This window comes from Erpetoichthys calabaricus, chromosome 9 (genome assembly GCF_900747795.2).
Source record: "Erpetoichthys calabaricus chromosome 9, fErpCal1.3, whole genome shotgun sequence".
NCBI classification, from domain to species: domain Eukaryota; kingdom Metazoa; phylum Chordata; class Cladistia; order Polypteriformes; family Polypteridae; genus Erpetoichthys; species Erpetoichthys calabaricus.
The window spans coordinates 137,291,360-137,318,943 of record NC_041402.2 but is presented as its reverse complement, the minus strand read 5'-3'; the positions used below and the strand labels follow the sequence as shown (position 1 = coordinate 137,318,943).

The following is a 27,584-nucleotide window of genomic DNA, read 5'->3' as shown; positions in this document are numbered from 1 at the left end:
GAAGGGCGGGGGACGCATAAGCGGTGACGTCAGCACGCAGGGTGGTGCTGACGTCACGGCAGGTGCCGCATACCTGGCTGAACAGGTGCTTACCTGCGCGGTTGTTTTCTGTACGGTACGAGAGACTTACAATGAACGTTGCTTTAAACAATTAAAGATCAATAATCTGTAATGTGTAGTTAAGTGCTCGTTTTGAAAGGCGTTAATAATCTGTATAACCTGCACTGATTAACATTGTATAATATGTAGTGCCCCCATGATTACTGTGAAAGGCGGTACATATATTACCATACTCTTCTCCCTCTGAATGGGTTGTTTTACGATTTTCCTCCTAAATATGAATGACACAAAAGTGCTAGTTACGTTAATTGGTTGATAAACTAGCGATATGTGACAGAGTATGTCCAGTGACCAGCTGGCACTCCATCAAGCATTAGTTTCTCTCTGAGAAAAACGGTAACATAATATGACCCAGCTTCATGAAGGTGATTAGATCAGATCAGATTAGGCTGGATCAAAATGGTATTGATATATGTAAAATCACTTGTGAATTAAAAAGGTAAATATTTCTAGGAATGGAACACTTGGTGACTTGTTTAGGTAGTGTGGCTTGGCACAGCTTTCCAGTAGTTTGCATCCCATGTGTGACTATTAGGCAACACTACCTACCTGTCCACTAATCAGATATAAATCTTGTATTATACTTTACAGAATTAGTGTGTTTTGTATTTTATTATTGCCTACTGTTCATGGTGCTGTCTATTTAAGGCACTATATAAAACACAGGAAAAAAGTAATTGCCATACTGAAAAGAAGATAAAGGTGAAAGACACAATATTTTGGATGTATATCCTCCATCAGATATGCAATTGAAAAAGAAAATGCAGGTAACAAAGAGGGAACAAAGCCAGGACAGATTAAGGGAGAAAAGATGAGAGTAGGTGAAAAACGTTGCCATTAGAAAAGATGAAGGGAGATGTTAAAAAGTTAAGTCAGTCAGTCAGACTTAGAGATCACACTGACACAGCCCTACACTTACTCCATAAAAAACATAGGTTGACTACATTATTATACTTATTTACTTATTTTATTATTTTTTTTCCTATGTGAATTTACAAAACATATAATTGTACAGTGTGTTCATGTACATGTTCCCACAGTGGCAGGTGAAGTGACTTCTTCATGGCCCCATAATGATCAGTGGTGGGAACTGAACAAGCAGCACTGCCACTCCACACCGTCAGGTATCCTAACTAACTGATGGCCCGGAAAGAGATAAACATACAGAAGGAAATGGAACCAATGACTGGAATGTGTTTGAGCAGGAAGTATAAAATATTTACTGGAGAAAATAGTTAAACTGAAAGCACAGATGATCAGATTTCAAACAAAAAAATTGCTAACAAGAAAAATAAAGGGAGTCCATTCTCAACCAACAGATCCAAAATAAATGGGATTTTTTTATAAAAGGTAAATTTGTTTGCTCCAACAGGAGAAGTGATCTGTTATCCCATAAAATGAAGCACAGTTTGGAAAGCAGCATATACCTAGCAGTTACTAGTGTCAGATGAAGTATACTTAAGATGTACTTTTCTAATTTGGGGCTTTTAAATGTGAGCAACAGTTTTAAACCGTGCTCCTCCTTTCTCGTTTCTGTCAGTGTCTGTCCACTTAGACTCCTACTTACTTTTGCCATATCAACTATTCCAAACAACGGATTGATGGAATGTTCCAGTGTGCATTTTTCATGCAAATATGTTCCTCACACACTGTATAATTAGGTTGCTTTTAAAACATGTCTTCATAAAATGTAAATCTAGAGCATCATCTAAAAGCAGATTAAAATGTAGGCTTACTGGACATCAGATCTTTTTGATAGTACAGCCTGCTTTGCTCAGAATCTAAAACATGCATTTCCTTAAACTTCCATCCATCCATCCATTTTCCAACCCGCTGAATCCGAACACAGGGTCACGGGGGTCTGCTGGAGCCAATCCCAGCCAACACAGGGCACAAGGCAGGAACCAATCCCAGGCAGGGTGCCAACCCACCGCAGGACACACACAAACACACCAAGCACACACTAGGGCCAATTTAGAATCGCCAATCCACCTAACCAGCATGTCTTTGGACTGTGGGAGGAAACCGGAGTGCCCGGAGGAAACCCACGCAGACACGGGGAGAACATGCAAACTCCACGCAGGGAGGGCCCGGGAAGCGAACCCGGGTCTCCAGGTCTCTCAACTGCGAGGCAGCAGCGCTACCCACTGCGCCACCGTGCCGTCCCTCCTTAAACTTGACTTTGCTAAAAATTTCCTGTACTGCTTCTGCATTCACATATTTTTTTCTAGATAACAGTAGCTAAATCACTAAAAATATGATGTGATATATAAATCCGTTTCGTGGCATTATCAACATTTTCTTATGTTCTTATTCTGAAGGAGACACTAGGACATCTTATCTATTGGCTGAACAAGTGGGCTTGTTACAGTCTCCTCTCGTTTGTCAAATGTCTTAATTTCTTATGACATAAAAAACCTGTGTATTTGTTGACCATATTGTACACTTTTTCCTTTTATACAAAGCAGTTCATGAATCATATTGAAATGATTTATTTATTTCTAAAATTAACTAATTGGCAGGTTCTAAAAGTTACTTAGTGGTGGGCGCTGGACCAGCATGTTGAGTTTATTATGCTTGCTTCTCAGAGATTAACTTGCTGTTCTGCATACTATGAAGGGGTGTGCAGCTTGCAAAAACTTGCCATGGGCAAGGGCACCACCCAGAGTGGTAATAGACAGAAGGTAATGCTTTTTGTTTGAATGTGATCAACTGTCTTGGAATGACAACCTTGATGTTGTCCCAGAAGGAAAAAGAAACCTGAGGATAAAGAAGCCTCAATTGGATAGTGCCCTGTTGGAAAATGGAGCCAGACTGGCCTGTCACAAAAGGCTGGATCGATCGATGCCAGGATCTCCAGGATTTATTTCAACATGGTCAGACTATTCTCAACAAGCAATAGAGGAGGCATTACAAGGCCAAAGCATGATGTCAATTCTTCTAGCAGTGTGCTATTTGAGATTGTCATCCTAATTGCACCATTATTGTGTGAAGTGGTATGCAAAACTCATTGCTCAAGATAATGCCATGGCAGTACACAACTGTGCAGGTTACACAAAACACCAAATTCAGCAATGTGAAGACATTCATTTGGAGATTGCCTGAATAGATTTACATCTCTCTGAGTAATTGAACAATGATCTTAGGTACTACCCAGTGTTGAACATCCCTTTAGTTGGTAGAAAGCATTAAAGAAATGTTCCACACAAAAAGGATATTTTTTGTACCTGTTACTTACCCTCATTGTTTGTAGTGATGTCAGAGAAAACCTTTTATCTCATGTTTTCATAGAAATTCCTGACATAATGGGCTTCAAAGCTGACTTTTCTTGACAATATCAAAATGCCCATTAAAAAAATTCAAATTATGTCAGGTGCCCAGTGATATGCATCCCAAGCATATGTTTTTTAGCTGAAATATTGCCAAAATAAACCAGAAAATGTCCATGTGTACAACAGAGAAATACTGTATCTTTGGACAGGGTTGAGTTTTTGAATTGATAACCTGCCCCCTAATAGTTCATTCATTGGCTACCATAGTGCACATGATAACAACATTGCAGAGGATGGTCTGAGAGTTTACAGAAAGTTTAAAGAAAACATTATCAAAGGGAATGCATGGCTACTATTTGTGCATATCCAAGGTGCTTCAACAAGCAAAAGGTCAATTCAATGATAATTTTTCACAAACAACTAATGAAAAACCCCAAAGTACTGCAGTTGTCGCTTGAAGACTAACAAATGTGGGTAGAGGCCATTCTTTAATTCAGCAGTTCAATCCCTTTTGAATGGGGCGACAAGCCTCAAAGTAACAAATGCCAGACCAAGACTTCACTAAGTCTGTCTCAGAAACAGATATCTCCAAAGCAGCCTTAAACTCAAAAGACAGGTTTACAGACCTGAACAACCCCAAAATGGGACTCGGGCTTTAAAACTTCAAAATATTTTAATTCCACAAGAATGCCCTTTGAAGCAGAATATGACTGTAAACCTTTGGTTGAAAAGGACAAAAACATTTTTTTAATGTTCAAAGAATTTATTAAATAAACAAAAGAAGAACAGAATGGCAAGAAATGGAGACAAAGGTTAGAGTATGCCTTAAAAGGAACACACAAATTCATATATAATCCATAGATAGCAAAACAAAGCAAAGAAGTCAACAAAAACTGGAAAATTTCAAATATTCTTTAGAAAGGAAGATTGATCCATATTCCACAACTAAAACTGATCTTCTGAGGAACCTAAATCTACAGTCTGAATACAAAAGGCTGAGAGTTGTCATTCAGCAGTGACTTAGTGGTGGCCCCACCCCTTGGGGTTCCAGCAGAAAAACACAAGGGATGTAACCATGAAGAAACATATCTAAAACATACACAAATACCACAAAATATTTAAACAAGACAGTATTAATAATTACATCAACATGTAAAATATAACAATAAAACATTAAAAAGGAAAATATACTTTAGCCAGGAAAAAAAAAACATGGTTTAAAAATAATAAACAAGTAATTTGAGACTTTTTTATGTATCTTTTCGTATTGTTTGCTATTATTCAATCTGGGTGTCCATTGAAGTAAATTGTATCAAGAGCTCTGTGATTGCCATTCTCCATAAAAGCATAAGATTAAATTTTTTTGACCATCACTATAAAAAATCGTGTTGCAGGGGGAGTGTGTGTAACACATCAAAAGACTTTATCTTTCAGTGGAGTAATTTATCATTAAGTGTACGACAGCCTGCCTCTTGACCTGTAAGACTCTTTTAACACCCCTGAGAGCCTTGATTGTCACAAAAATTTCCCCATTAGCACATCTGTATTAGCCATATGACAGACCACTCAGTCTCTTACAGACTATAGATTCAGTACTTATTATACTTTCTCACTGAAGGAGGCAATGTAGAGCAATATCAGGTGTGTTTCAATGGATTAAACATGGCAATAATGTGACCCTATTTGGTTATCACTTGATGTTTTGCCCAAACATGCTGTTTGTGAGCATAACAGACATGTAAACCTATACATGTGCATACAAGAATACTGGACTCTTCATCTTCAAAGAAAAACTGAAAAGTAACAGGCCGTTCAGCTCAACACAATTCATCCATCTCTGTTCAACAAACTGATAGCTCAATCTTTTTGATCCCCAAGGATGATATTCAAACAGAGTTGTCCACTGTTACGAGACATATTTATTCATTATTTAGAGGAGAAGAAGAGCATTTTGAAAAATCACAAAATCCTTAAACAAAATCATCAGGACTGGGCACTGAACCTTCTTATCTAATGTGACAAATGCTGTCAAACCCCATAACTAGAATAAAAGAACAAATCTACCAGGTTATGGAATTAATTTAAATTACTTCACTCTTTATTGTTCATTTCTGAAAAATTCTCCCAAAGGACCTGAATCCCCTATAACTGCGACATACTAGTGCCCTTAAATGTCAGTTCAAAGGATGAAAATTTTGGGAAACGTTTGGTGACCTGTGTCTAGTGAAGATACCAGTATGTGAAGAGAAAAGAAGGACATGAATATGCAAGTGGCACATATAAATGTAGGTGGTGATAGGGACAAAGGCCTATGGCTGCTGATGGGACCTGCTCTTCCATAAATGATGTCATAACTCTTCTCTTGTCTAGAACGAAGCTGTTCTCAGTGTCCAAAAGAAGTTCCAAACATCTTTCTGTTCACTTCGTCATCATATGCTTTATTATATTATTTATTATTCATCATGGTCATATTGGCTTTTTCATGTTCACTTGTTCACTTCATGTCCACTTGAATTGGTCACTGTCCCTTGGGATCCTTTTTGGTCATTCATTAAGTTCCCAGTCATGTTTTTCAAATCTTTCTTGTACTGAATCACAAGGCTACCTGCCTCTTTAGATTGGGCTAACATGCTCTGCTATTGTACACTACATGAGTTGGTCATTTATTCATTTGTTAAAATTCTGATACCTTTCTTGATATGTTTTTTCATTTAGTAATTAACATTTAAGCTGATATTTTAATTTTGTACTATATACGATGGAGCTTAATGCCAGTCCAAGCAACAAGGTCTTCTAGTGTGGTTGGCAGTGGTGTAATTGGGCAGGCATTAAGTCACATGGGGGAAAAAAAGCAGCTGGTGCGATGTGGCAAACCGAGATCCACAAATGGTGTGTGCTGGTTGGTGAGGCCGGGTGGCCAAATAGGCGCTTCTCACTTGATAGGTGCCAGGGCCTGGAGTGACATCTAAGGATACAAAAGGCAGAAGGAGTTGGGTTAACAGTGGCATGAAACCTTGAAAAGGTAATATGAATATCAGACTGGAATACCCATGACTGGCAGCCAATTGGTAGGGTGTGATTTTTAAGAAATTAAAATATTCTAAGTTTATAACAATTTAGAAGGCAATTGGAAAAACCAAAGCAGATATACAATACAAAAAGTGGCAGCAAAAGCTCGTGAAAGGTTATCTAATCTGGGTCAGTATGTAGACAGGGGATCAGGAATACACCAAAATGCCTGTTTCAGACATCCACGTTTATATTGAATTATTGGGGAAATTAGATGCCACATTCCTAAAGGAGAACTCTACTCAGAAATGATATACAGTATTTTAATTTGTTACTTACCCCATATAGATTGTATTGATGGCTTAGAAAAAAATCATTCATGTTTAATAAAGAACACAGATAAAAAAGTTTATGATATTATACAAGTCAATGGTGACCAATGCTATACAATATCATACAATTTCAAAAAATGTGCATGGAAAAAAAAAAGTCTCACTGAAGGTCCACCACTTCTCCTCATTCATGGGTCAAGAGTCTTATCTTCAATTGAAAAGTTCAATCTGTTGTGACTTGTGGTTCCTGTTGAGGATGTGTGCTGATATTTTTGGAAGTATTTATTTAACAATATTTTAACAAAAAGGTATGTGTTTTGCACATTTTGAGCATACAACTGGATAACTGACATGAGGATTATGAAATTCAAGCAATGTGGGATTTTTTTTTCTTATTTCAATGGACTTTTTCACATTGTTTTCCATTGTATCAAACATTTTTTTATCTTTGTTCTGAATGAAAACATGAAATTAATAACATCATTCTCGACAAAAATCTGTGAATGCCTATCTGACAGCCTTGGTGTTACAATCACTCCTAAGCTGTGTTTGGTGTACTCCAAGATGGACTTAAAGTTGAGAAAGACAAATAAACTGTAATTACCTTTACTACCCTACTAGCACATAGATTTGTCTTGCTCAACTGTAAGAATCTCAGGTACTGTTGCTGCACTTCTGGGGTATAAGCCTTCATGAAGTTTATTACAGTTGTCAACTTTCTGAAGTCCTCAATACAAAGTTAATTCCATTTGTTTCGATTCAGTATCATATAGAGCCAGAGTTTATGCCAGCAGTATCAGTTGCAAGGCAGGAGCCAGACTTGAATGGGGGACCTGCCCATCTCAAGACACAAATCCATAATGACTCCAACTAGGCCAATGTATTGTGACAAATCTCCATAACTGGCCTGTATTTAGGAAGTATGTGAAAACAGAATATTTAAAGAAAGCCTACATGCAAACCCAGGAAAAGCATTCAGACTCCAGGGCTGTGAGGCAGAAGTGGTAACCTTTATGTCTCTGTGTTCACCCCAGCCTACATTAAAGATGCCCTGATGCTTTAATATTATCTCTTTCATAAAAACCTTTTGTTGTATAAACCTATGAAACTTCCTGACACTTTTCTCCTCCCTGCCCCAAGTGCTGTTCCATGGCTCTTGGCCAAGACTCACTTGGCTTTGTGAGTCCTGCCATAACTCTAATTTTGTGTTTGTCTGTAAGGTTCCATTAAAGTTGTTGTGAAACCTTACATTTTAAAATCGGTTATTTTTCATCTAATTTTAAAAGCTTTGTACTTGCAGTTGTAATGCTAACCCTGCTTTGTTGACTCCACAGAATTATCTTTAATCTACCTTCTGTTATTTTGTATTGTGTCATATATAAAGCATCTTGTAATGGGGCTCACTTTAAAATGTCTATCAATTCATTGACTAACCTTCTTAATTGAATTCAGGGATGCAGGGAGATGGAGCCTACCCCAGCAGCATTAGGTGCAAGGCAAGAGCCCTGACCCCAATTCTGACTTTTATGTGTGACATATAAAACAAAGACTTCCTTGTGATGATGCACACCTTATCCTAGGTTGAGACCAGCCTTGCATTTCATGGAAAGTTTCCAGCTCCCTATAACACAGAGTTTCCTAAATTAGTTTTCCAGTTTTGGAAAACCATGGAGCTAGATAGCTAAAACTGACCTAAGTGTTTCATAAAGTTACTATAATGAATAAATCCAGCATTAAATCTTTTCGATGATATTGTACTCTTCTAACTGCCAGACAGGTATTGAGATTAGTCTGATTGCTGCCAGCAGCACTACTTTACTAGTTTTTGAGACAGATGTCTTCTGTTCTCTTGTTAATGCTGTGCCTGATATTGTTCAGATTCTTTTTCTGAGCCATCTCTGTGGTTTCTTTGTCTGTCACCCCTCAGAGACACATGAGGTGAGGAATTGTAGAACACAGGACTGTGGATTTCAGAAATGTGAGATGTAAAGCAAGTAGAGTACAGTACAAAAAAGAACAGAATGAAAGAATCTGGCAGAATTTCAAGTCAACTGCTTAGCTAGGCAGCTGCTCTAAATGCAACCACAAACTGAATAAGTGATCAAGTGTTGGTTTTGAGGGTGGAGGACTCAGTGAAGCACTCCAGAGGTGACTATGAATAGATACTGCACCTCTCTTTGACCATAGCTGTGTGCCCTGCACTCTCCTCTGAATAGTGAAGGCAGGTGATGATGGCCACACTTGTCTTCTCGCCTGGGCTATTTCATATTTGTTTGGAGGTGGGCCAGCTGTGGAGAAAGAGATAGGCATCACATGGCATGAATTATGAATCTGTGTGTGGTCCTGCAAGTCTCAGTAGGTCAAACTCACCTTTCATTGTTATCTGATGCTGTTTGTTCCCAAATGTGTAGCAAGGGGACTTAAACCGGACTGGCTGGTGTGGTCCTAGTGTGGATCCCAGCTTGTAATGTGCTGGTGAAGGCCACTGTGAACAGTAGGAGAGAGAGGCAGAGGGGAAAACACAAATCATTTTAAACAAATGGTGACATGAGTGTTGAAACCAGGTATTACAAAGTACTAGTTAGATATCCAATGTAAAGGATTCATGGAAAGACACTTTTTCCTGATATATTTCTTCTAAGACGGAAAACACCTTTACAAAGTTTAACAAAAACATAAAAACCCAGGATTTAGTGGCCACACTTTAAATATATCAGAAGAAACATTAAAGCTCAGGCCATATAAGAAAGCATACTATGGTGTTGTCAAACAAGCTGTTGGGGGTACATTTCTCCCTGAGGCCTCGAAATTAATATATAATTTTTAATGTGAAAAGTACCTTCTGCATTAGCTTGTCTGTTTGTCTGTAATACACAACAACTTGAGAAAATAAAAAGCTACATCTGTTATGAATCCAGTTTTAGATAACATGAGACTCTGGTAATTTCATTTCTAGACCATTTTGAATTACATTTGTGGTGTTTTATATATATTATTCTGTTTGTGACATTACCATGGTGCCATCTTGCAATCCTGCATTATTGTTTGTATGTGTCACCATTTTGTGTTGGTTTCTGATAGCCACAGCCATATTTTGTATAGTAATTACAATCCTTGGACGGTATTGTACAGCCACTATTTAAGATAATGGTAGAAATATACAAACCAGTGGCCTCTCCGCATTACAGACAGGTGGGGCATAGCCTCTTCAGATTCCACTGGGTGGGTGTTCTCCAAGAATTAGCCCCCTTTTTATTCATCCTTAGCATGAACATGGTCATGGCAGACATCCAAATGCAGTACTCCATGAAAACTACTACACACCAAAAATGTCCTACTTTCGAAGGAAATGGGCCACAGCTTCTAGCTTCATATGTAACAATGGCTGTCATTACTGGAAGAGAAGATACTGTGGCTCAACATCAAGAAGATGTAGTACATGAAGTGTGGCCTGCAAACAGATTTTATTATCTGCGTGGATGGTGAACACCTCAACAAAGTCGTCCAATTCAAGTAACTTGGCTCATTCATCTGCTTTGATGGTGACACCCTACAAGCCTGGCAAGCACAAGTCAATATGTTGTGCCTGAAGTGGTACCAGGCTACTAGAGTCCTATGTGACCACAGGATACCCAAGTACCTGAAGGCAAAGATCTATAAGACTGTTGTCCACCTAGTTGCACTGTACTGAGCAGAGTGCTGGTTGGTGACCATGAAGCACGAACAGGTGCTTCATGTCATGGAAAGGAGAATGCATCTATGGTCATTTGGTCTAACCCAGCATTTCTCAACCTTTAAGTATTTGGAACCCGAGTTTTCATAACAGTTTTAATTGCACCCCCCCTAACGTTTTTTTGAAACCCTAATAAAATTTATTCCTATATTTTTTGCTGCCGATACACCGCTACAAGTTTAAAATTTCCCTATGAACAGCGAAATTACGCCACATATGGCAACATTCGCTCCCCCTTTTTTTGTTACTTGGGGCACTCCCCACAGTTTGAGAACCGCTGGTCTAACCCAACTTGACCATGTTAAGAATGAAGAGGTGCAGAGGATAATAGGTGTGGTGTCGCTCACAGGGATAATGCACAATGCACGCCTCTAATGGTACAGCTACATTATCTGCAACAATAATGAGTTTTTGACTGCTCCTAAGTCTCAGTCTAAAAGCAAAACATCCCCACAGAAAACTGACAAAGCACTGGCTTGACTGGCCGAAAAAAGACATGTGAAAAGTCAACATCACCCCCCACCCCAACACCTTGGATCACAATTAACAGAGATTGACATGCAAATCAGCAGACCCTGTGCCAGGAGGAGACAAATGCTATAAAGAAGATTAAAAAATGTTTATAGCAAAATCAACATTGTCTTTTTTGAATTTGAGTTTTTTCTAGTCAAATGTATGAGGTACAAGTCAGTGATGAGTTATGAAAAGGCCATAAATATTTGCTCCTTTAAATGTTGCTACAATAATATGAAAAAAAGAAAGAAAAGTTTACACCAGGAATGTTTTGAATTTAATAAATTATACTGATCAGAATGTGGCATTGGGGCATCTTTGATATTCATCCATTACTGCCGCTGGCAAGGATGGTCAACTTTAGCTAAAGCTGTGCTTACGACCAGGTGAGCTTGTTGTTATATTCTTCATGGATTACCTTTTACTGCATTTGCTTTTCTTGTCTTCTTATTCTTAAAAGGAGTGTTGGTTATAGAATAACTGAACCATGCCTCTGTTGTTGGTGACAATTCAATGCTTCTGCCCTTTCACATGGAAAATATGTGTCTCTCCTTTGCTTCTTCATGCAAGGGTCAATGGTAATTTGAATGGAGTTAAATTCAAAAACTGAACTTAGTAGGTTATTTTCTTTATACAGATAGAAACATAAGTTAATTTAACCAAAAATCCTCATATTTGCTGATAATGACAACATACATTTTCTCCATGTCACATTAGTACATTTATTTTACACATTGCTTTTCTTTAAACAGACTAAGGTACAATTAGTCTCAGGCTACATCCACACTACCAAGTTTAAATTTAAAAATGACTGTTTTAAAACTAAAATGACACCCCCTTTCCTCACTAGCGCTTCACATTGTTCACAAAAGTGTGATGAAACAGGGTCTCTGGATTTATTGTGAGTGATGAGAGGACCAGGAGATAGTAATGTGAAGCAGATTCATAATCAGTGCTATGCAAAGTCAAAACTGGGACATCAAAAATATATTGAGCAACCAAAGTACTGGGGCAAACTAAAATATCAAAGTAAAATGAAAAGAATAGATCAAAACCAAAATGAGTCTAGCACATGGCCTACTAAAAATTGAAGCTAACACTCGAGAGTGTTGTTTATTTTGTATCCAGCAGAAACATAATGTTGACTTGGCTGTATTTATACCTGAACTTGCTGTTGCATCGCAAAACGGTTGTCAGGTGATCTTTAATTTGTGTTGCATTAATAATAAACAAGGGAAAAAATTCAAATGACTCCCACACGAGTTCCAACAATAAAAACTAAGAAAAATAATGTTTATAATTACAAAAAATATCTCCATCCACACAAAAGGGACCAAAAAACATATGACATAGATGTAAATCTACACTGGGCATGCACACTTCAGCAGAAAAATCCTTGAAGAGATGGTAACACCACCACCACCATTTATTTCAGATCTATGTCGACCAGTAAATTATTTGCCTTTTATATGTGTATCCAGCATTCCAGCTTTACATAAATGCTGAATACAGGTAAGTAACACAACACGCACCTTGGAAAGCAACCTTTCTATATCTGCTATGCTGGTATATGGTTTTCTTCTGTGTTGGGTGACCAATCAGGGAATGAACTGTTGTAATGAGCAGGATCCAATCAGGGAAGGGCTATGTAATAAGCACAAGAATCAGAGCGCAAATAGAATCAGCACTTTTGAAAACTGCCCATCTACACCACAAGGCTGAAGCTACATTTTCAGAAGTATACAACTCTGGAAGGTGTTTTTAAAAGTCTCCATTTTCAGGGGTTGAAAATGCTGTGGTAGTGTGGATGAAAGGCGAAAATGTAGACTAATGTCTGCATTTTTAAATTAAAATGTAGTAGGCCTAAAGGACAGCTGTCATTATCCAGTTACCTAAAGTAAACTTTATTCAAAGTGAACAAATCTTATACTCATTAAATGATACGGCTGATTTCCCAGTGACCAAGTGTGGTATGGCCCATTGATGCTGCTGCAGTCTGCTTCGGTACTTGTGGCCATGCTTCCTGACTTAAACCATTAAACAGCAAATGAAACTCATTTTTTCTAATGCATCTTTCCAGCAGAGATCTGTCACCTCAATTTCTCAGTTTTTTTTACCTTTAAAGATTCCTGTGGATTAGATGTCTAAACTGTTCTGTTGATCCTCCTGTAGCAGCAATAATAATAGTGCAGTCTTTTGTACTGAAAACATTAAAAATCATTCTAGCATGCCCAACAAAAATGCAATATATCACCATTCTCCAGCATCATGATTTAAATGTATTAAATACAGAAGTTCGTTTTTTTTAATAGAAAAAACAAATGGAAGTTGCTGCAAGTTTTGATTACAGTATATCTTTTTAGCAGTGAAGCAATTGCCTGACAGACATATTATTAATCTCTGACTGTCTGAGCATTCTAATTCCTCATTTTAATATTGAAGGTTTTAAAAGATTTTATTACAGATGTTGATAAGACACAGTAATGAGTGCACTCCAAGACACTGCATTGATATGCCACCTGTTAATTCTGATATTTTCCAATATTATTAATGGCTTTCATTCAGGCAGTCATGATGAGAATTTATAATTTAGGTATTCAGATTGTGTTTAATCCCCACTATAAGCAGACTTATTACCTGATCTTCGAAGGAGGTCTGGGTTGTGAATGGTCTGTTGCCTTGGAACCAGCTTTTCTCCCATGATGTCCTACCACCGCCTTCTGATGAGAAGAAGAAACACATGAGTTTTGCATCCTTGGAATAGGCAGCAACATGAATATATCTATCTAACAAATTTGTTTTAATGGAATAATTTACAATACTGTATATTTAATTTTACTAGGGTGTTATTAAACATTCAAAACTTGGTAAAGACATAAAATAAGAAATAAATAGGGGCACCCACTGTCATGCCATAGCAAATTTCAAATCAAAATGATTTTCAGATTATCAGATTTCTGAGTATTGTGGGGTGTTAGAAACACTTCATTATGCATTTTACATCTCTGGCAGCATTCACTAAGTTAAGTCGATTAGTGAGTTGTAGTGAATCCTCACTGGTAGGCAAAAATGAAGAAAGAAGAATGAGACGTTAGAATGAGAGAATGTGTTGTGATTGTATATTTTTTTGGTACTGGCAAGTGTGTTTCTGTAATGCAAGTCTTATTTCTTTATTTTCTGGATGCTTCTGGCTACTTTGTTTCTTTTAGAAGGTGTGAGGGACAGTCAGCGCCCTTACCCGAACGGGGCACCCTCAGGATGGAAGAACTGGGGGAGACAGCTTAACAGGCCTTTTCTCCCCCTGGATGCTAGATGACAGCAAGACCATGCTTGAATTCCCACATGGTTGTCCACAAAGAATGCTAGATATTGTAATCCCCATGGACAGCCTTGTTGGGACCCGTAGGAACTGCTAGTGGGAGCTGCAGGAGTTCCCACTCCATAGGGTTCCAACCTCACCCAGAAGTGCTTCAGAGTATCATATCACCCAAAGCACTCCTGGGGACTAGATAAAAGGTGCTGCATGCCTCATATCAAAGAGCCAGTGCCCAGACGAATGTGAGCAACGATTGGGAGCAGGAGTGGTGGAGGAGGCAGTGACAGAGAGAAAGAAAGACAAAGAGTCGCGGTATTCTGTTGTGCTTATTACAAAATACTTATGATTGTGGCAAGAAACGCTTGTTGTGGAAGAGTTTCCCACAGTAAAGACTTTCTGGGCTATTATACTTGTGTCCGTGCCTGCTTGAGTTGAGTGTCCACAAAAGCCATATACTGTAATAAGAAGATATTTAAAAGTTACACAAATGGACGACAATAATATTTATATATTAATGTTTATTTTTCCCCAGATTACTAGCTCATATTTCTACACAAGCCATTTATGTAATGTACATGCTAAAATTATTAGCAGTGTTTCTTACTCTTAACGGGCATGGTGGAGCCAAATGTGTAGGCTGGTGGAACATGCCAGCTGAGAACCCAAGTTGAAGGTGTGTAAGTTGTTGGGCCAGGACCTGTAAGGTTGAAGGGTAAAGGAGGTCTGTTCTCTAATGACTCTTGTAGCCCTGCAAAATAAATGGAGAATCAAAAGAAATGGTTCTAAAATAACATGAATTTAATTAATTAATGTATGTCCATAAAAAAAAAAACAATTGTGAATTGTTTTAGGGATTAACATTTACAACTCAAACTTTGGAGGAAAACTTTGGAGGAAATCAACTTAAAGTTGATGTCACATTATGCAACTTCTATTAGGATATATCAGGCTTCCTGACTGCTATCGCTTATCTTGTCAATGGACCATATCAGTTTACAAGACTGAAAATCACTTTTCAGCACAATATTGCTTGCCTCTTTTTCTGACAGCCAAAAGAATACTGCCTGACTGAACTGATGCTGTATGAAAGGTTAACAGGTTCAGCGAGTTCCATCCCACTCTCATCCTATTTTGTATTCTTCTTTCCATTGTGCTGTGGTACATAAAAATAGAGATATCAGACAAACGAGTTTCTCTTCTGTTTGAAAGATCCACATCTACAACTCCCACTGCTTGCAGTTCTGGTCACCTAGCTGTAAAAAAGACATAGCAGCACTTGAAGCTGTGCAGAGGAGGGCAGACAAGTGTAACTGAGGACTAAAGGGCATGTCCTACTCTGACAGACTCAGAGAATTTAACCTGTTTAGTCTCAAGCAGACAAGACAGCATGGGAATCTAACCTAGATCTTCCAAAAGCATTGATAAAGTGGATGCAACAGAATTTAAACTAAATAGTGAACTGCATCCTGAAGGACACCAGTGGAAATTAAGGGGAAGTGAATTTAAGACTGAAGCCAGAAAGCACTGCCAAGTCATTTAGTTTAAAAAGAAGCACCGACAACCTTTCAAAAGCATTTGGAGCAGATTTCAGATCATTCCAAATGATATTACAGCAAAGCAAAACTGAATTCTCATTAATCCTTATGAATTATTTTAAAAGTGTGGTTGCCTTAGTATTCAAGCAAGGCATACAGCTAGGCTGGGCTGGAGAATTTCCAGAGTACAAGTTAATGTTTGTAAAATGTGTTGTACAACAGGAAAAAAAGAATAGAAAAATGTAAGCAGCTATAATTTGGAGTTGCAATTACTGTACTTTTTATTGTGTTTCAGAACATAAGTTTACAAGATGCAGAGCATAAGATATATCCATCCATCATGATCATATCTGCTTCATTCAGGTAAAAGTCACGGGGTTGTGTTTTACTTTTCTTTTTTCTTTGTATTTCTATTTTTTCTTTGCTTCCTCCTTATTGATTTTGAAGTAAACAATTGCAGCTGTTTTGTATTATTATTTGTTTGATTGAATAATTTGCCATTGTAATGTTTTGCTTTTACAAAAAAAATCCACATTTACAAATCAGAATTGCCAACTAATCTAATTCACTTGTTTTGGGGCCATGAGAGCAGAACTAGAATACCTGGAAAGAAACTCATGCAGACACAGGTTCAGGTGTGGCCCAGCTTTGAATCCAGTTTCCTGAAGCTGTGAGTCAGCATGTATGCGACCCACATAAAATAATTAATAATAAACTCAATTTAAGTTTGTTTTTGTTATATTTTGATTTTAACCCTTTTTCCAAACATAATCTTGAATCTATTTTGGGCAGTGATTTCTTTTTTTTGTAATCATTGTGCTCCTTCCTGTGAAATGACCTTCACTTAAATAACATTTATTTGACTTGATAAATACTTTGACTGCTAGGTTTAATTTAGATAATGTACAATACATAAGGTGATAAGTTTATGTTAGGCAGCTTAACCAGGCTCTTTTTTTGTAATATGAATGCTCTGTTGTACTTTTCCACATAGAAGTTGGGAGCATGCACTGATACAGCGCATTGCAGCACCCACCACACTACAATCCACCTCTGGATCCCAAATTAGGACCCAAGCACAGCCATGTATCGTGTGACACGTCAGCACCACACTAGTTTGAACCGAATGGAACAGTGTGAGTTTTTTTTTTTTTTTTTTTTTTTACAGCAGATGGAGTGCCACCAACCCCCAAGTTTGCTTGCAGGGTTGGCTGCAGGTTAACATCATACTCAGGACGGAGCAATTGCAGATTAAGGGCCTTGCTCAAAGGCCCAATGAGTGCAATCACTTCTGTTATTTACGGGACTCAAACAGAAACATTCTGATTGCTGGTGCAGATCCCTAGTCTCTGAACCACCTCTCCATATTCCACATAAAACAATAAAATGACCGCAAGTGATTTTTAAATCTTTACAGATTAATTTATTAGGGGCACATTGTAAATATTCATACTGATTTTTTGTCTTGTTTTTGCTAGATTTTCCTAATTTCCAAAACAGTTAACAATCCCCAGTTTTCTTCATGTGTACCACAAGTATTGCATTTTTCTACACTGTTCGCCTCTATTTTGTTTTGGTTACATAGTCACCTGCCAAGACATATGCACTGTGAGTTTCTCTCTGGTGTTGGAGTTCTTTTAAATACACCAGCTCATTCATAAGCAAGCTGCCTTCTATTGAAGGAATAACAGAGTCAACATTGTGACATAATAAGTAAAGCATTCTATGTATATCAAATCGGTTCTCTGGGCTTAGAAGAGGCTCCAAATATGAGGAGAAAGCTGAAGTCTTTAATGGATAGTTGACGTATCCTTTGTTATAGTTAGCAGCAAGAGTCATTTTAAAATCAGAAATGCATTGGTATTCTACAAATCTGTTACTATCTATTTGTGGTTATTTATGGAACCTGTTACAGGTCTAAGTACTATAAATGATATTTCTTTTTCGAAGCTTTATCTGGATGGTTCATTTGGGGAAACACTTTATAACCTTTATTTTTAAGTGTGCTGACATGCATGTACATCAGTGAACTCCCTTGCAGGCTCTGTCAAGGTATGTAATAACCTGCTGATCTCAAGGGGATCTCCTGCTACCTCCACCTTCTCTTTCATCCCTTACAGTACAGAGAAGCCGCCCTGTCAAGGCAATTAGCTCCACCCCTTCCAGTCCCACAGACCTAAAATCTGAGCATCCCAGAAGGAGACATAATTTTTCAGCCTGAGCAAGCCACAGAACAGAACTCTGCTAAAGCCAGACCCTTAAATTACATTTTGAAACCCTGCTTAATAACACAAGAGCTATCACACTCTATATAAGTTAATTTCTTTCTTATTTTTTCCTCATCCTGAGACAAATAAAAGGGATGACCAGGCTAGTGTTACAAAATTTCTTGGCTGTCCTAATTGACATTACTTCACCCAGCCACAGTGTATAGTCAAATATATGATATACTGTAGAAGATAATATCTAATTTGTTTATTAAACAAACCAGTAGTGACAATTTAATATGTTATTGAGGTTTTGGAATTGTTGTCCAGAAAATTGCAAATTTGGAATGACATAACAAAATCACTACAACAGATTAATGTTTGATGGAAATTACAGATTATACATAATCTTCATACTAGTGTAGTTAAGTTAAGAGCTGAAAAGTTTAGAGCAAAACAAAAGAATTATAGCTGGCAATGATGAAGACTGAAAAGAAATCTTTGATCTACTTTCAGATTTTCTTTGATATCATGCTATGTCTGATATGGCAATTCCAAAATAATGCTTGAATTAGCAAATGGAGAGTCATCTTCTAACTTCCAGGAATGGTATATCACAGAAACAGAATACAAAATATGCAAAAATAGAAGAAATCAGGAAGAGGGCAAATTTATTGTCAAGGCACTATATATATATATCCATCCATCCATTTTCCAACCCGTTGAATCCGAACACAGGGTCACGGGGGTCTGCTGGAGCCAATCCCAGCCAACACAGGGCATATATATATATATATATATATATATATATATATATATATATATATATTAGTGCTGGGCGGTATACCGGTTCATACCGAAAACCGTTTTTTATTTTTTTTATGATATGGATTTTTCTTATACCGCAACACCGGTTTAAATTGCTTAAACGACAATGGGAACGTGGCACAGCGGGAAACTGTTCAAGTGGGGACCTTTTTCACTGCTACACCGCTCAACACAGATTTGTTGCACAGGGGCTCTTTTTCACTGCTACTCCACTAAATAGGAAGTGGTAGTGTAGGTATTGAGCGGTGAAAATGGACAGAGAACATTCTGAAACTGAAGCTGACGATAAAGTTGAACATAATGACACAGAAGAACTTTTGCCGAAAAAAAGGAATCACGTCCGTTTCCTGGAGATACTTTGGTTTTAAAAGATCGGATGTGGACCATTATGTTCAGTTCTAGTTCTAGTTTATTCTTGCCGTTTATGTCAAGATTAAAGTTGACATGTTGACTTTATTCTCGAAATTTGTCATTAAAGTAGAACATCGTCAACTAAACTTCATCATAAAATGAATATTTAATTTACTAGATTTTCTCAAACCCCGTCATAAGTTATATAGCACATTAAATGGTTTGTGTTAAGTGTTCCCCGAGCTTCTTAAACTGACTTCCTCTTGCACTAAGAGGAGGCGCCGGCAGCGATCGCCGCACAGAATACATTCACTTCATGATATTCCTGCTCTCTGAACATTTAGAATGCTAAGATAAATACTTGATATAATTTTCATGGTGAAATGCATTAAAGCATGCATTAATCATGTGGGGGCACGGCGGTGTGGAGGTTGCACTGCTGCCTCACAGCAAGGGTGTCTCGGATGTACCCTGCCTTGCATTTGCATGTTTTTCTGGTGGGTTTACTCGGCGTGCTTCAGTTTCCTTTCAAAGTCATATATGATGTGAGGTTTTGTTATGCTATATTGACCCTGCTAGTGTATGTTTTACTCATATTCATCCTGCGATGTACTGGCGACTCGTTCAGGGATGGGCGCAACCCTGAATGGATGGCATAATTAAACATGTATAACGAAAATATTTTTAAAGTTCTGAACACTCCATGGGCTAAGTTTATAACTAGTTTTAATTTCACACAGACGTTTATCGTGTGGTGATTGGTTATGTGTAGAAAGAAAAAGGAAGGATAGGAACTGGGGTTTTGATACGTCAGATAGAGACAGCACACGTGCAATAAAGAAAGCCCGCTCAGAAGAATATGCATTGAATTCTGTGTTCGTGTTTCCGACCACCAGATCACAAACCCAACATTTACACAATATTTAAGTTAAACCTGTGCGATACCCATTCATACATCCAGTTTTTTGTAGCCTCGTCACACCTGCCATAAAGTTCTCTACACTGAACATACACCTGGGGACCCCTTACTGCGAGGGAGCAGCACTACCGTCTCACTACCGTGCATGTTTAATACCTGCTTTAATGCATTTCATCATGAAAATGATATCAAGTATTTATCTTAACATTCTAAATTTTCAGAAAGCAGGAATATCATGAAGTGAATGGATTCTGTATGGTGATCGCTGTCTCCTCTTAGTGCGGAGGAAGTCAGTTTAAGAAGCGTAGTGATTAACAACTGGGTTGGGGAACGCAACACAAAGCATTTAATGTGCTGCATTAATTTATGACGGGGTTTGACAAAATCTAGTAAATTAAACATTGATTTTAGGAAGAAGTTTAGTTTACGACATTCTACTTTAATTATGAAGTAAACTATGAGAATAAAGTGGAAATGTCGACTTTAATCTCAACATAAATGGTGAGAATAAAGTGGAAATGTCGACTTTACTCTCGACATAAACGGCGAGAATAAAGTGTAAATGTCGACTTTAATCTCGACATAAACAGAGAGAATAAAGTGGAAATGTTGACTTTATTCTCGACATATAGTTTGTTTTTTTCTTCCCTGTGTCTGTATTGTTTTTTTCTTCACCGTGGCCCTAATACGATTCCATAGGGCTATACCACAAATAGCATTATAAATGCAAGTTGCAGGTTTATTATTTATGCATATAGCTTAGCTTGAAGCAAGGCCCATATTAATGCAGTTTACCTAAATGATGGTTCAGTTGGTAAAGATGTCATCACCAAGTTGCACTTGTTTTATTTTATTTTAATTTGGTGAATACTGTGTAATGCACCTGGGCTTGAAGTCTTGAAGTAATAGTGCAACTATCAGTAATAATACTATTATTTATTTTATTGTTATTATTTATTAGTTTAAATATTATGCAGTTTAATGATGATAAAGTTGTTTAAAAAGTCACTTTAACGTGTCAGTGGACAGAGATTGTTAACATTAACAGAAAGTGTAGTTGGTTTACAAAAAATATTTACTATTTATTCCTTTTCTAAGACACATATTCAGTGCAATACAACTTTTGACAAGCACTTCTGGATATTTTACTAAGTCTAAATACCTCTTTGTATGGTTGAAAATATGTTGTCAAATTATAGTTTAAGTTTTTGCAAAATTTGTTCAATAAAAAGGTTCTATATTTTGACTGCATCTGTCATGCAATGTGATACCTTCTCCATTAGTGCCACCCTCTTGAAAACTATCACTTTATGGGGCAATGCAAACCTGTATTAATACTTGTGTGCACATTAAAATGTTTTTTTTTGTACAATGTACAATACTCTTGACAGTGGAATAGGTTATTCTTAGCCAGTAATTGCAGTGGAAAATGTGGTTAACATCCACTCATGCATGGGGAAAAAAATACCGTTGAATACCGTGAAACCGGGATAATTTATAAAAATACCGTGATATAGAATTTTGGTCATACCGCCCACCCCTAATATATATATATATATATATATATATATATATATATATATATATATATATATATATATATATATATATACATATATATATATATATATATATATACGTATAATATATATGCTCTGTGTTGGCTGGGATTGGCTCCAGCAGACGCCCTTGACCCTGTGTTCGGATTTAGCGGGTTGGAAGATGGATGGATGGATGGATGGATATATATATATATATATATATATATATATATATATATATATATATATATATATATATATATATATATATTGTGAGAAGCAGCCCGGACACAGACAGATGGACATTATAAGTTCACCGAAGCACACGTTTATTTACACTATTTACAGTTGTTGTTGCACAAACCCAGTGCCTCCAGCACCAATCCTCCAAAGTCCAGGCCTCTCTCACACTAGTGCCTGCTTCCTTCAGGCCGCCTCCACTCTTCTCCACCAAGACTTCGTCCACTCCTCGCCCAACTCCACTCATTGTCTGAAGGGAGGCGGCCCCTTTTAAGCACACCCAGATGGGCTCCAGGTGCTCCCTGACACTCCTCCGCCGACACTCCCCTGTATGACGGACCAGGAAGGACTCCGGGTGTCCCCTTTCTTCTTCCCCCCAGCACTTCCGGGTGTGGCGGAAGTGCTGAGGTCCAGGGCTCTCTAGGCACTGGGGCACCCCTTGGCGGTGACCACGGGCCCGTACAGGGTTGGGCTTCCAAGCCCTGCACCCGTTGTCCCCAACACAACCAGGGCGGTCACCCCCTCGTGGTCTGGAGGAGGCGCAAGCCCTCATCTGGTCCTCTCGGGCGTCCCCCCAGCGGTCTGCCACAATATATATATATATATATATATATATATATATATATATATATATATATATATATATATATATATATATATATATATATATATATATATATATACATATACATATATATATATATATATATATATATATATATATATACATATATATATATATATATATATATACTGTATATATAATCTCTTTAATAAAATCCCTGTGTGTGTCCAGGTGTCCGTGTGTGTGTGTCTTCTGGTGAAGTGCGAATGCGCGGGGCATGGTGTGATGCGCGATATTACTGTCAGAGAAAATTACAGGTGTTTTACGGAAATACAAACCAGTATTACTGCGAGAGGAAATTAAAGGTACACTATACAGTGACGCATATTACAGCCACATATGAGCCAGTATTAGTGTCAGAGAAAATTAAAGGCATATTACCGACGTGCACGCCTGTATTACCGCCAGAGAAAATTAAAGGTATATTACGGACGTAGAAGCCAGCGGACGTACAAGACAGAAAATTAAAGACATACAATACACGGCAGCAGCCCACGAAGAACGGTCAGCTCAGCAAGTAAACAACAAAAGAAAGGCTGAAAGACAAAGAAAAATACGACCAACAAACAGAATGAGATCAAGGTCCCTTGCCATTTAATATAGACTGTTCCTACTAATGTTTATGCACTACTGTTCTAGCGCCCGCTATTGTAATGGGCTTATTGACTAGTATATATATATATATATATATATAGATATATACAGTATATATATATATATATATATATATATATATATATATATATATATATATATATATATATACTTTATATACAGGTATATTGTCACACAGGTGCACGTAGGTGACAGGTAAAGGGGCCTAGTGACTTCTGTTCTACTGCCGCTCCAGGGGTTGGCGCTGTGACCTAATGTCTCTCTCTCTCTCTCTCTCTCTTCCTCACTCTGTAGACTGGTTGCATTGACGGCTGGAACACCTTTGATGTCACATCCAGTGTCTGGCCACCTGGACATGCCTCTTCCTGTCAGAAGGGCCCAAAACTGGAGCCTCCGCCACTTGGGACAATTCTGTCTTGAACTCGTGTCTATAGAGACGACTTCGAAATATTTGCCTGTTTTTTTAAATCTTGGCCATCTTGGCCTCCCTACTCTTCATCATTGTCCTCTCTTTCTGTTACAATAGGAAGAAAGAAACCCTAGACAGGACACCAGCTTATCGCAGGATGAATACATACACACACATATCAGGTGTCACTTTAGCTTTGCCACCTTATGTGCATGACTTTTTGAATTTTAAATTCTTAGAGGGAATTCATATTGACACAGGGACAACATGCAGACTCCACATAGGGAGTACACGGGACTTAAATTCTATCTTACTTGTTGTGTGTGTTGTGCTGCCACTGCACTGCAATTCAATTTGGGAAGCATTTCCCACTGAAATAAAGCCTTGTGTGTTGTGCTGAACTTGTGCACTTATCCATTTGTATCGGATTTGGGGAGCTGGTGTGCCTGGTGACCACTATATATATATATATATATATATATATATATATATATATATATATATATATATATATATATATATATATATATATATATATATATATATATATATATGTGTGTGTGTGTGTGTCTGTGCATTTGTGCGTGTGTGTATGTGTGTACATTTGCACATACTGTATACATATATGTATTGTCACACATGTGCTTAAGCTCTATCACACTGGGACACTAGGAAGCACAATCACTAACTTTCTTGTCTCTTTTGTCACCTGGAGCTCAGAGAAAACGCACATAGAGGGCACCTGACACCACCCCTTCTTGTCCAGGAGCTATAAAACCAATGTGCTCCTGGAAGGTAACCATCTCATTCGGCAGATGAGTCACCTGTGGTATAGAGCTCCTACCCTGAAGCCTGACCACTCTTCAGAACCTTTATAACCTCAGACAATGTCTAAATTTTGCTTTGTCATTTGGTCGTGCTATTGAGCACCTGTTATTTTCAGCCATATATATATGTGTGTGTGTGTGTTTGTGTGTGTGTGTGTGTGCCTTTGTTATTGCACTGAATGTTTGGGTGCAGATATTGTTAATAAGTGAAAGAAAGCTATTTGTTTTTGTTGATATTGGACAGCTTTGCTCATTTGTTCATTTACTCACGTGAAAAGGTATTATTGTTTCACTCAGATGTCCCTAATCTATCAATAGATTTTGGTTGAAGACCTGAAAACATTCAGTGTCAAACATTTCCAATAATACAGATAATCAGGAAGGAGTCAAGGACTTTATATGGCTCAAACTCACTAAGTTCATTTTAGGATCAAATGAAGTAATATACAGTAAAGGGGTAATATATAAAACTAGTCATTAAGCCCGTTACAATAACGGGCGCTAGAACAGTAGTGCATAAACATTAGTAGGAACAGTCTATATTAAATGGCAAGGGACCTTGACCTCATTCTGTTTGTTGGTCGTATTTTTCTTTGTCTTTCTGCCTTTCTTTTGTTGATGTTTACTTGCTGAGCTGACCATTCTTCGTGGGCTGCCGTCATGTATTGTGTGTCTTTAATTTTCTGTGACAGTAATACTGTCTTGTACATCCGCTGGCTTGTACGTCTGTAAAACGCCTGTAACTTTCTCTGACAGTAATATCGCGCATCGCACCGTGCCCCGTGCATGCGCACTTCACCAGAAGACACACACACACAGAGACACCTGGACGCACACAGGGATTTTATTAAAGAGGATGAGAATACTGAAAATGGCAAGGAATACCTGACAATATTGAAATGCAAAGTATCCTAACTAGCAGTCAGACATATGAATGAAAAATATCACCTGTCTCATTTAAATGTTCATGTTAAATGTATTTTAGTGTAAAATATGGCACCTACTGTAGAGACATGTTCAATAATTTACAGTGATTGAATTTCTTGTGAAGGAAGAAATCCCCAATGCTGACATTAATGCATGACCTCAAAATGCACATGCTCATTTGGTCAAAAGCAGTGTTAGATAATGGGTAAAGTATTTTAAAGATGCAACCTCAAAGACATTGGCATATTCCCTTAGTGGTTGGCCACAAACTGCCAATATTGAATGCAGCAAAGAAAATAAATGCAGAGGCCATCAGAGAGAATTGAAATGTGACTGTCAGAGAAATGGTAGGGATGGCTGAATTAGAACGCTGCCACCAGGGAGTGTTCAAAATTCTGTCAATGTTTCTACAAAAGCTTCAACTGTGATGAAGATTGTGTTATAATGTAACACAGTTAAGTGGATTGGACAGACATGTAGAGATTTCCTATTTATGTCTGCATTAAGTCATAAAATGAATATGCTTTATATTGTTAGCATGAGTCAACTTATGAATGTTAGTACATATGAATTTTTAAGTTAGAGTCTTTATTACTATGTATAAAAGTATTTTTATGAAAAATAATACATAAGAGGCACTACCATAAAGTGGAATTGATGACTGAATGAATATTAGCCATGATATGAGTCATTTTTTTATTGTATTATAAGTGTTCTCATTTTGTTACTAACAGTGTATTTTGGCCCATTGTACATGAAAGTCCTTCACACACAACACTAGAAATAAAAGAAAAACATTTCACATAAATATCTGCTTTCTCGTTTTTTTAAAGTACTTGAAAGTGTTCTCTGTTGTACTAAATTACATATATAGTGGATTCAGACAGTATTCAGACCTCATCACTTTCTGTACACTTCATTGTGTTGTAGATTTAATTTTAAATGGATAAATGTTGCAATTTTTGCCCATCAATCTACACTCAACAACCTATACTGTATGTCAAAGTAAAAAAAATGTTTTGAGAAAGGTTTTCAAATGTATTTAAAATCAAAAGCTGAAATATCTTATTTATATAAGCAATTAATGGACTGTCTGGATAATGGAATATCTGTCAGACAGACAGACTGCAAATTGTGAGACTCAAGGACTGTGTTTCTGAAATGGATGTGAGCAAAACTGGAGCAGCACAAGCAACAGTCCTGTCTCCTTTTCTCTTCACTCTGTACACCAATGACTATAAATATGACACCAGGTCATGTCACTTGCAGAAATTCTCAGATGATTCTACACTTATGGGGTATATTGATTAGGGGGATGAGACAAGAGTATAGGAGTCACATGAAGAACTTTGTTTCTAGGTGCAGGAAGAATTGTTTGTATCTCAATATAAGCCAAACCAAGGAACTGGTTATTGACTTTTGCTGCATCAAAGAGCCTCTGTTTCAGGTCACTATTCAAGGAGCTGATGTAGAAGTGGTGCATTGTTGCAAGAACTTGGGGGTCCACATCAATGACAGGATGGACTGGTCTTGTAACACAGAGGAACTATATAAGAAAGGGCAGAGCAGACTCTTTTTTCTTAAGAGACTGCATTCCTTAATGTTGGTAATGACATCCTTCAAACCTTCTACAACTCTATGCTGGTCACTACAATCTTCTATGCTGTGGTGTGCTGAGGATGTAACATCACTTCAAGAAAGGCCCACCAAATCCACAAGCTAATAAAATGGCAGGCTCAGTTATAGGACACACTCTTGACCCTTGGAGGTCGTAAAAAAGGAAAGAATTATGAACAATTCTGCACATCCTCTCTCTGACACACTAACACTAAGGACTTTCAGCCAACAAATTACTCAGCAGAAGAAAGAAATGCTACTGGGGCTCCTTTATACCAATAGCAATACATCTGCCTAATGCCTTACTGCAACTGTGGCTTGCTTTGCTTTGTGATTTTTTGATCTGCTTTTGACCCCTCTTTGTATTTGGTGTTGGGTCTTTGTTCACCTTGGCTTGACTTTGCTGGCAATTCCATTTTTAATTGTCTTCCTTTTTAGTTATTCTGGTGTATGTTCAGAGCATAATGTGTGTGTTTGTGTCTGTCTATCTATCTATCTATCTATCTATCTATCTATCTATCTATCTATCTATCTATCTATCTATCTATCTATCTATCTATCTATCTATCTATCTATCTATCTATCTATCTATCTATCTATCTATCTATCTATCTATCTATCTATCTATCTATCTATCTATCTATCTAT

At 37.6% G+C, this 27,584-nt stretch overlaps 1 protein-coding gene across 2 annotated transcripts in view; it reads right to left on the bottom strand.

The window, feature by feature from the left end:
• Window positions 1–4,224: 4,224 nt before the first annotated feature.
• Window positions 4,225–27,584, bottom strand: part of LOC114657247 (uncharacterized) — a 38,430-nt gene continuing 15,070 nt past the window's right edge. Inside the window, exons 3-7 of one of the 2 annotated variants that reach the window (XM_028808974.2) lie at window positions 14,900–15,043; window positions 13,617–13,699; window positions 9,104–9,218; window positions 8,905–9,021; window positions 4,225–6,357 (exon numbers count right to left, since the gene is read on the bottom strand). In XM_028808974.2, coding sequence (XP_028664807.2) covers window positions 6,221–6,357; window positions 8,905–9,021; window positions 9,104–9,218; window positions 13,617–13,699; window positions 14,900–15,043 — 596 coding nt within the window. In that variant the 3' untranslated portion in view covers window positions 4,225–6,220. The remainder of the gene's footprint in view (window positions 6,358–8,904; window positions 9,022–9,103; window positions 9,219–13,616; window positions 13,700–14,899; window positions 15,044–27,584) is intronic. The other variant, XM_051931823.1, reaches the window with a different exon arrangement.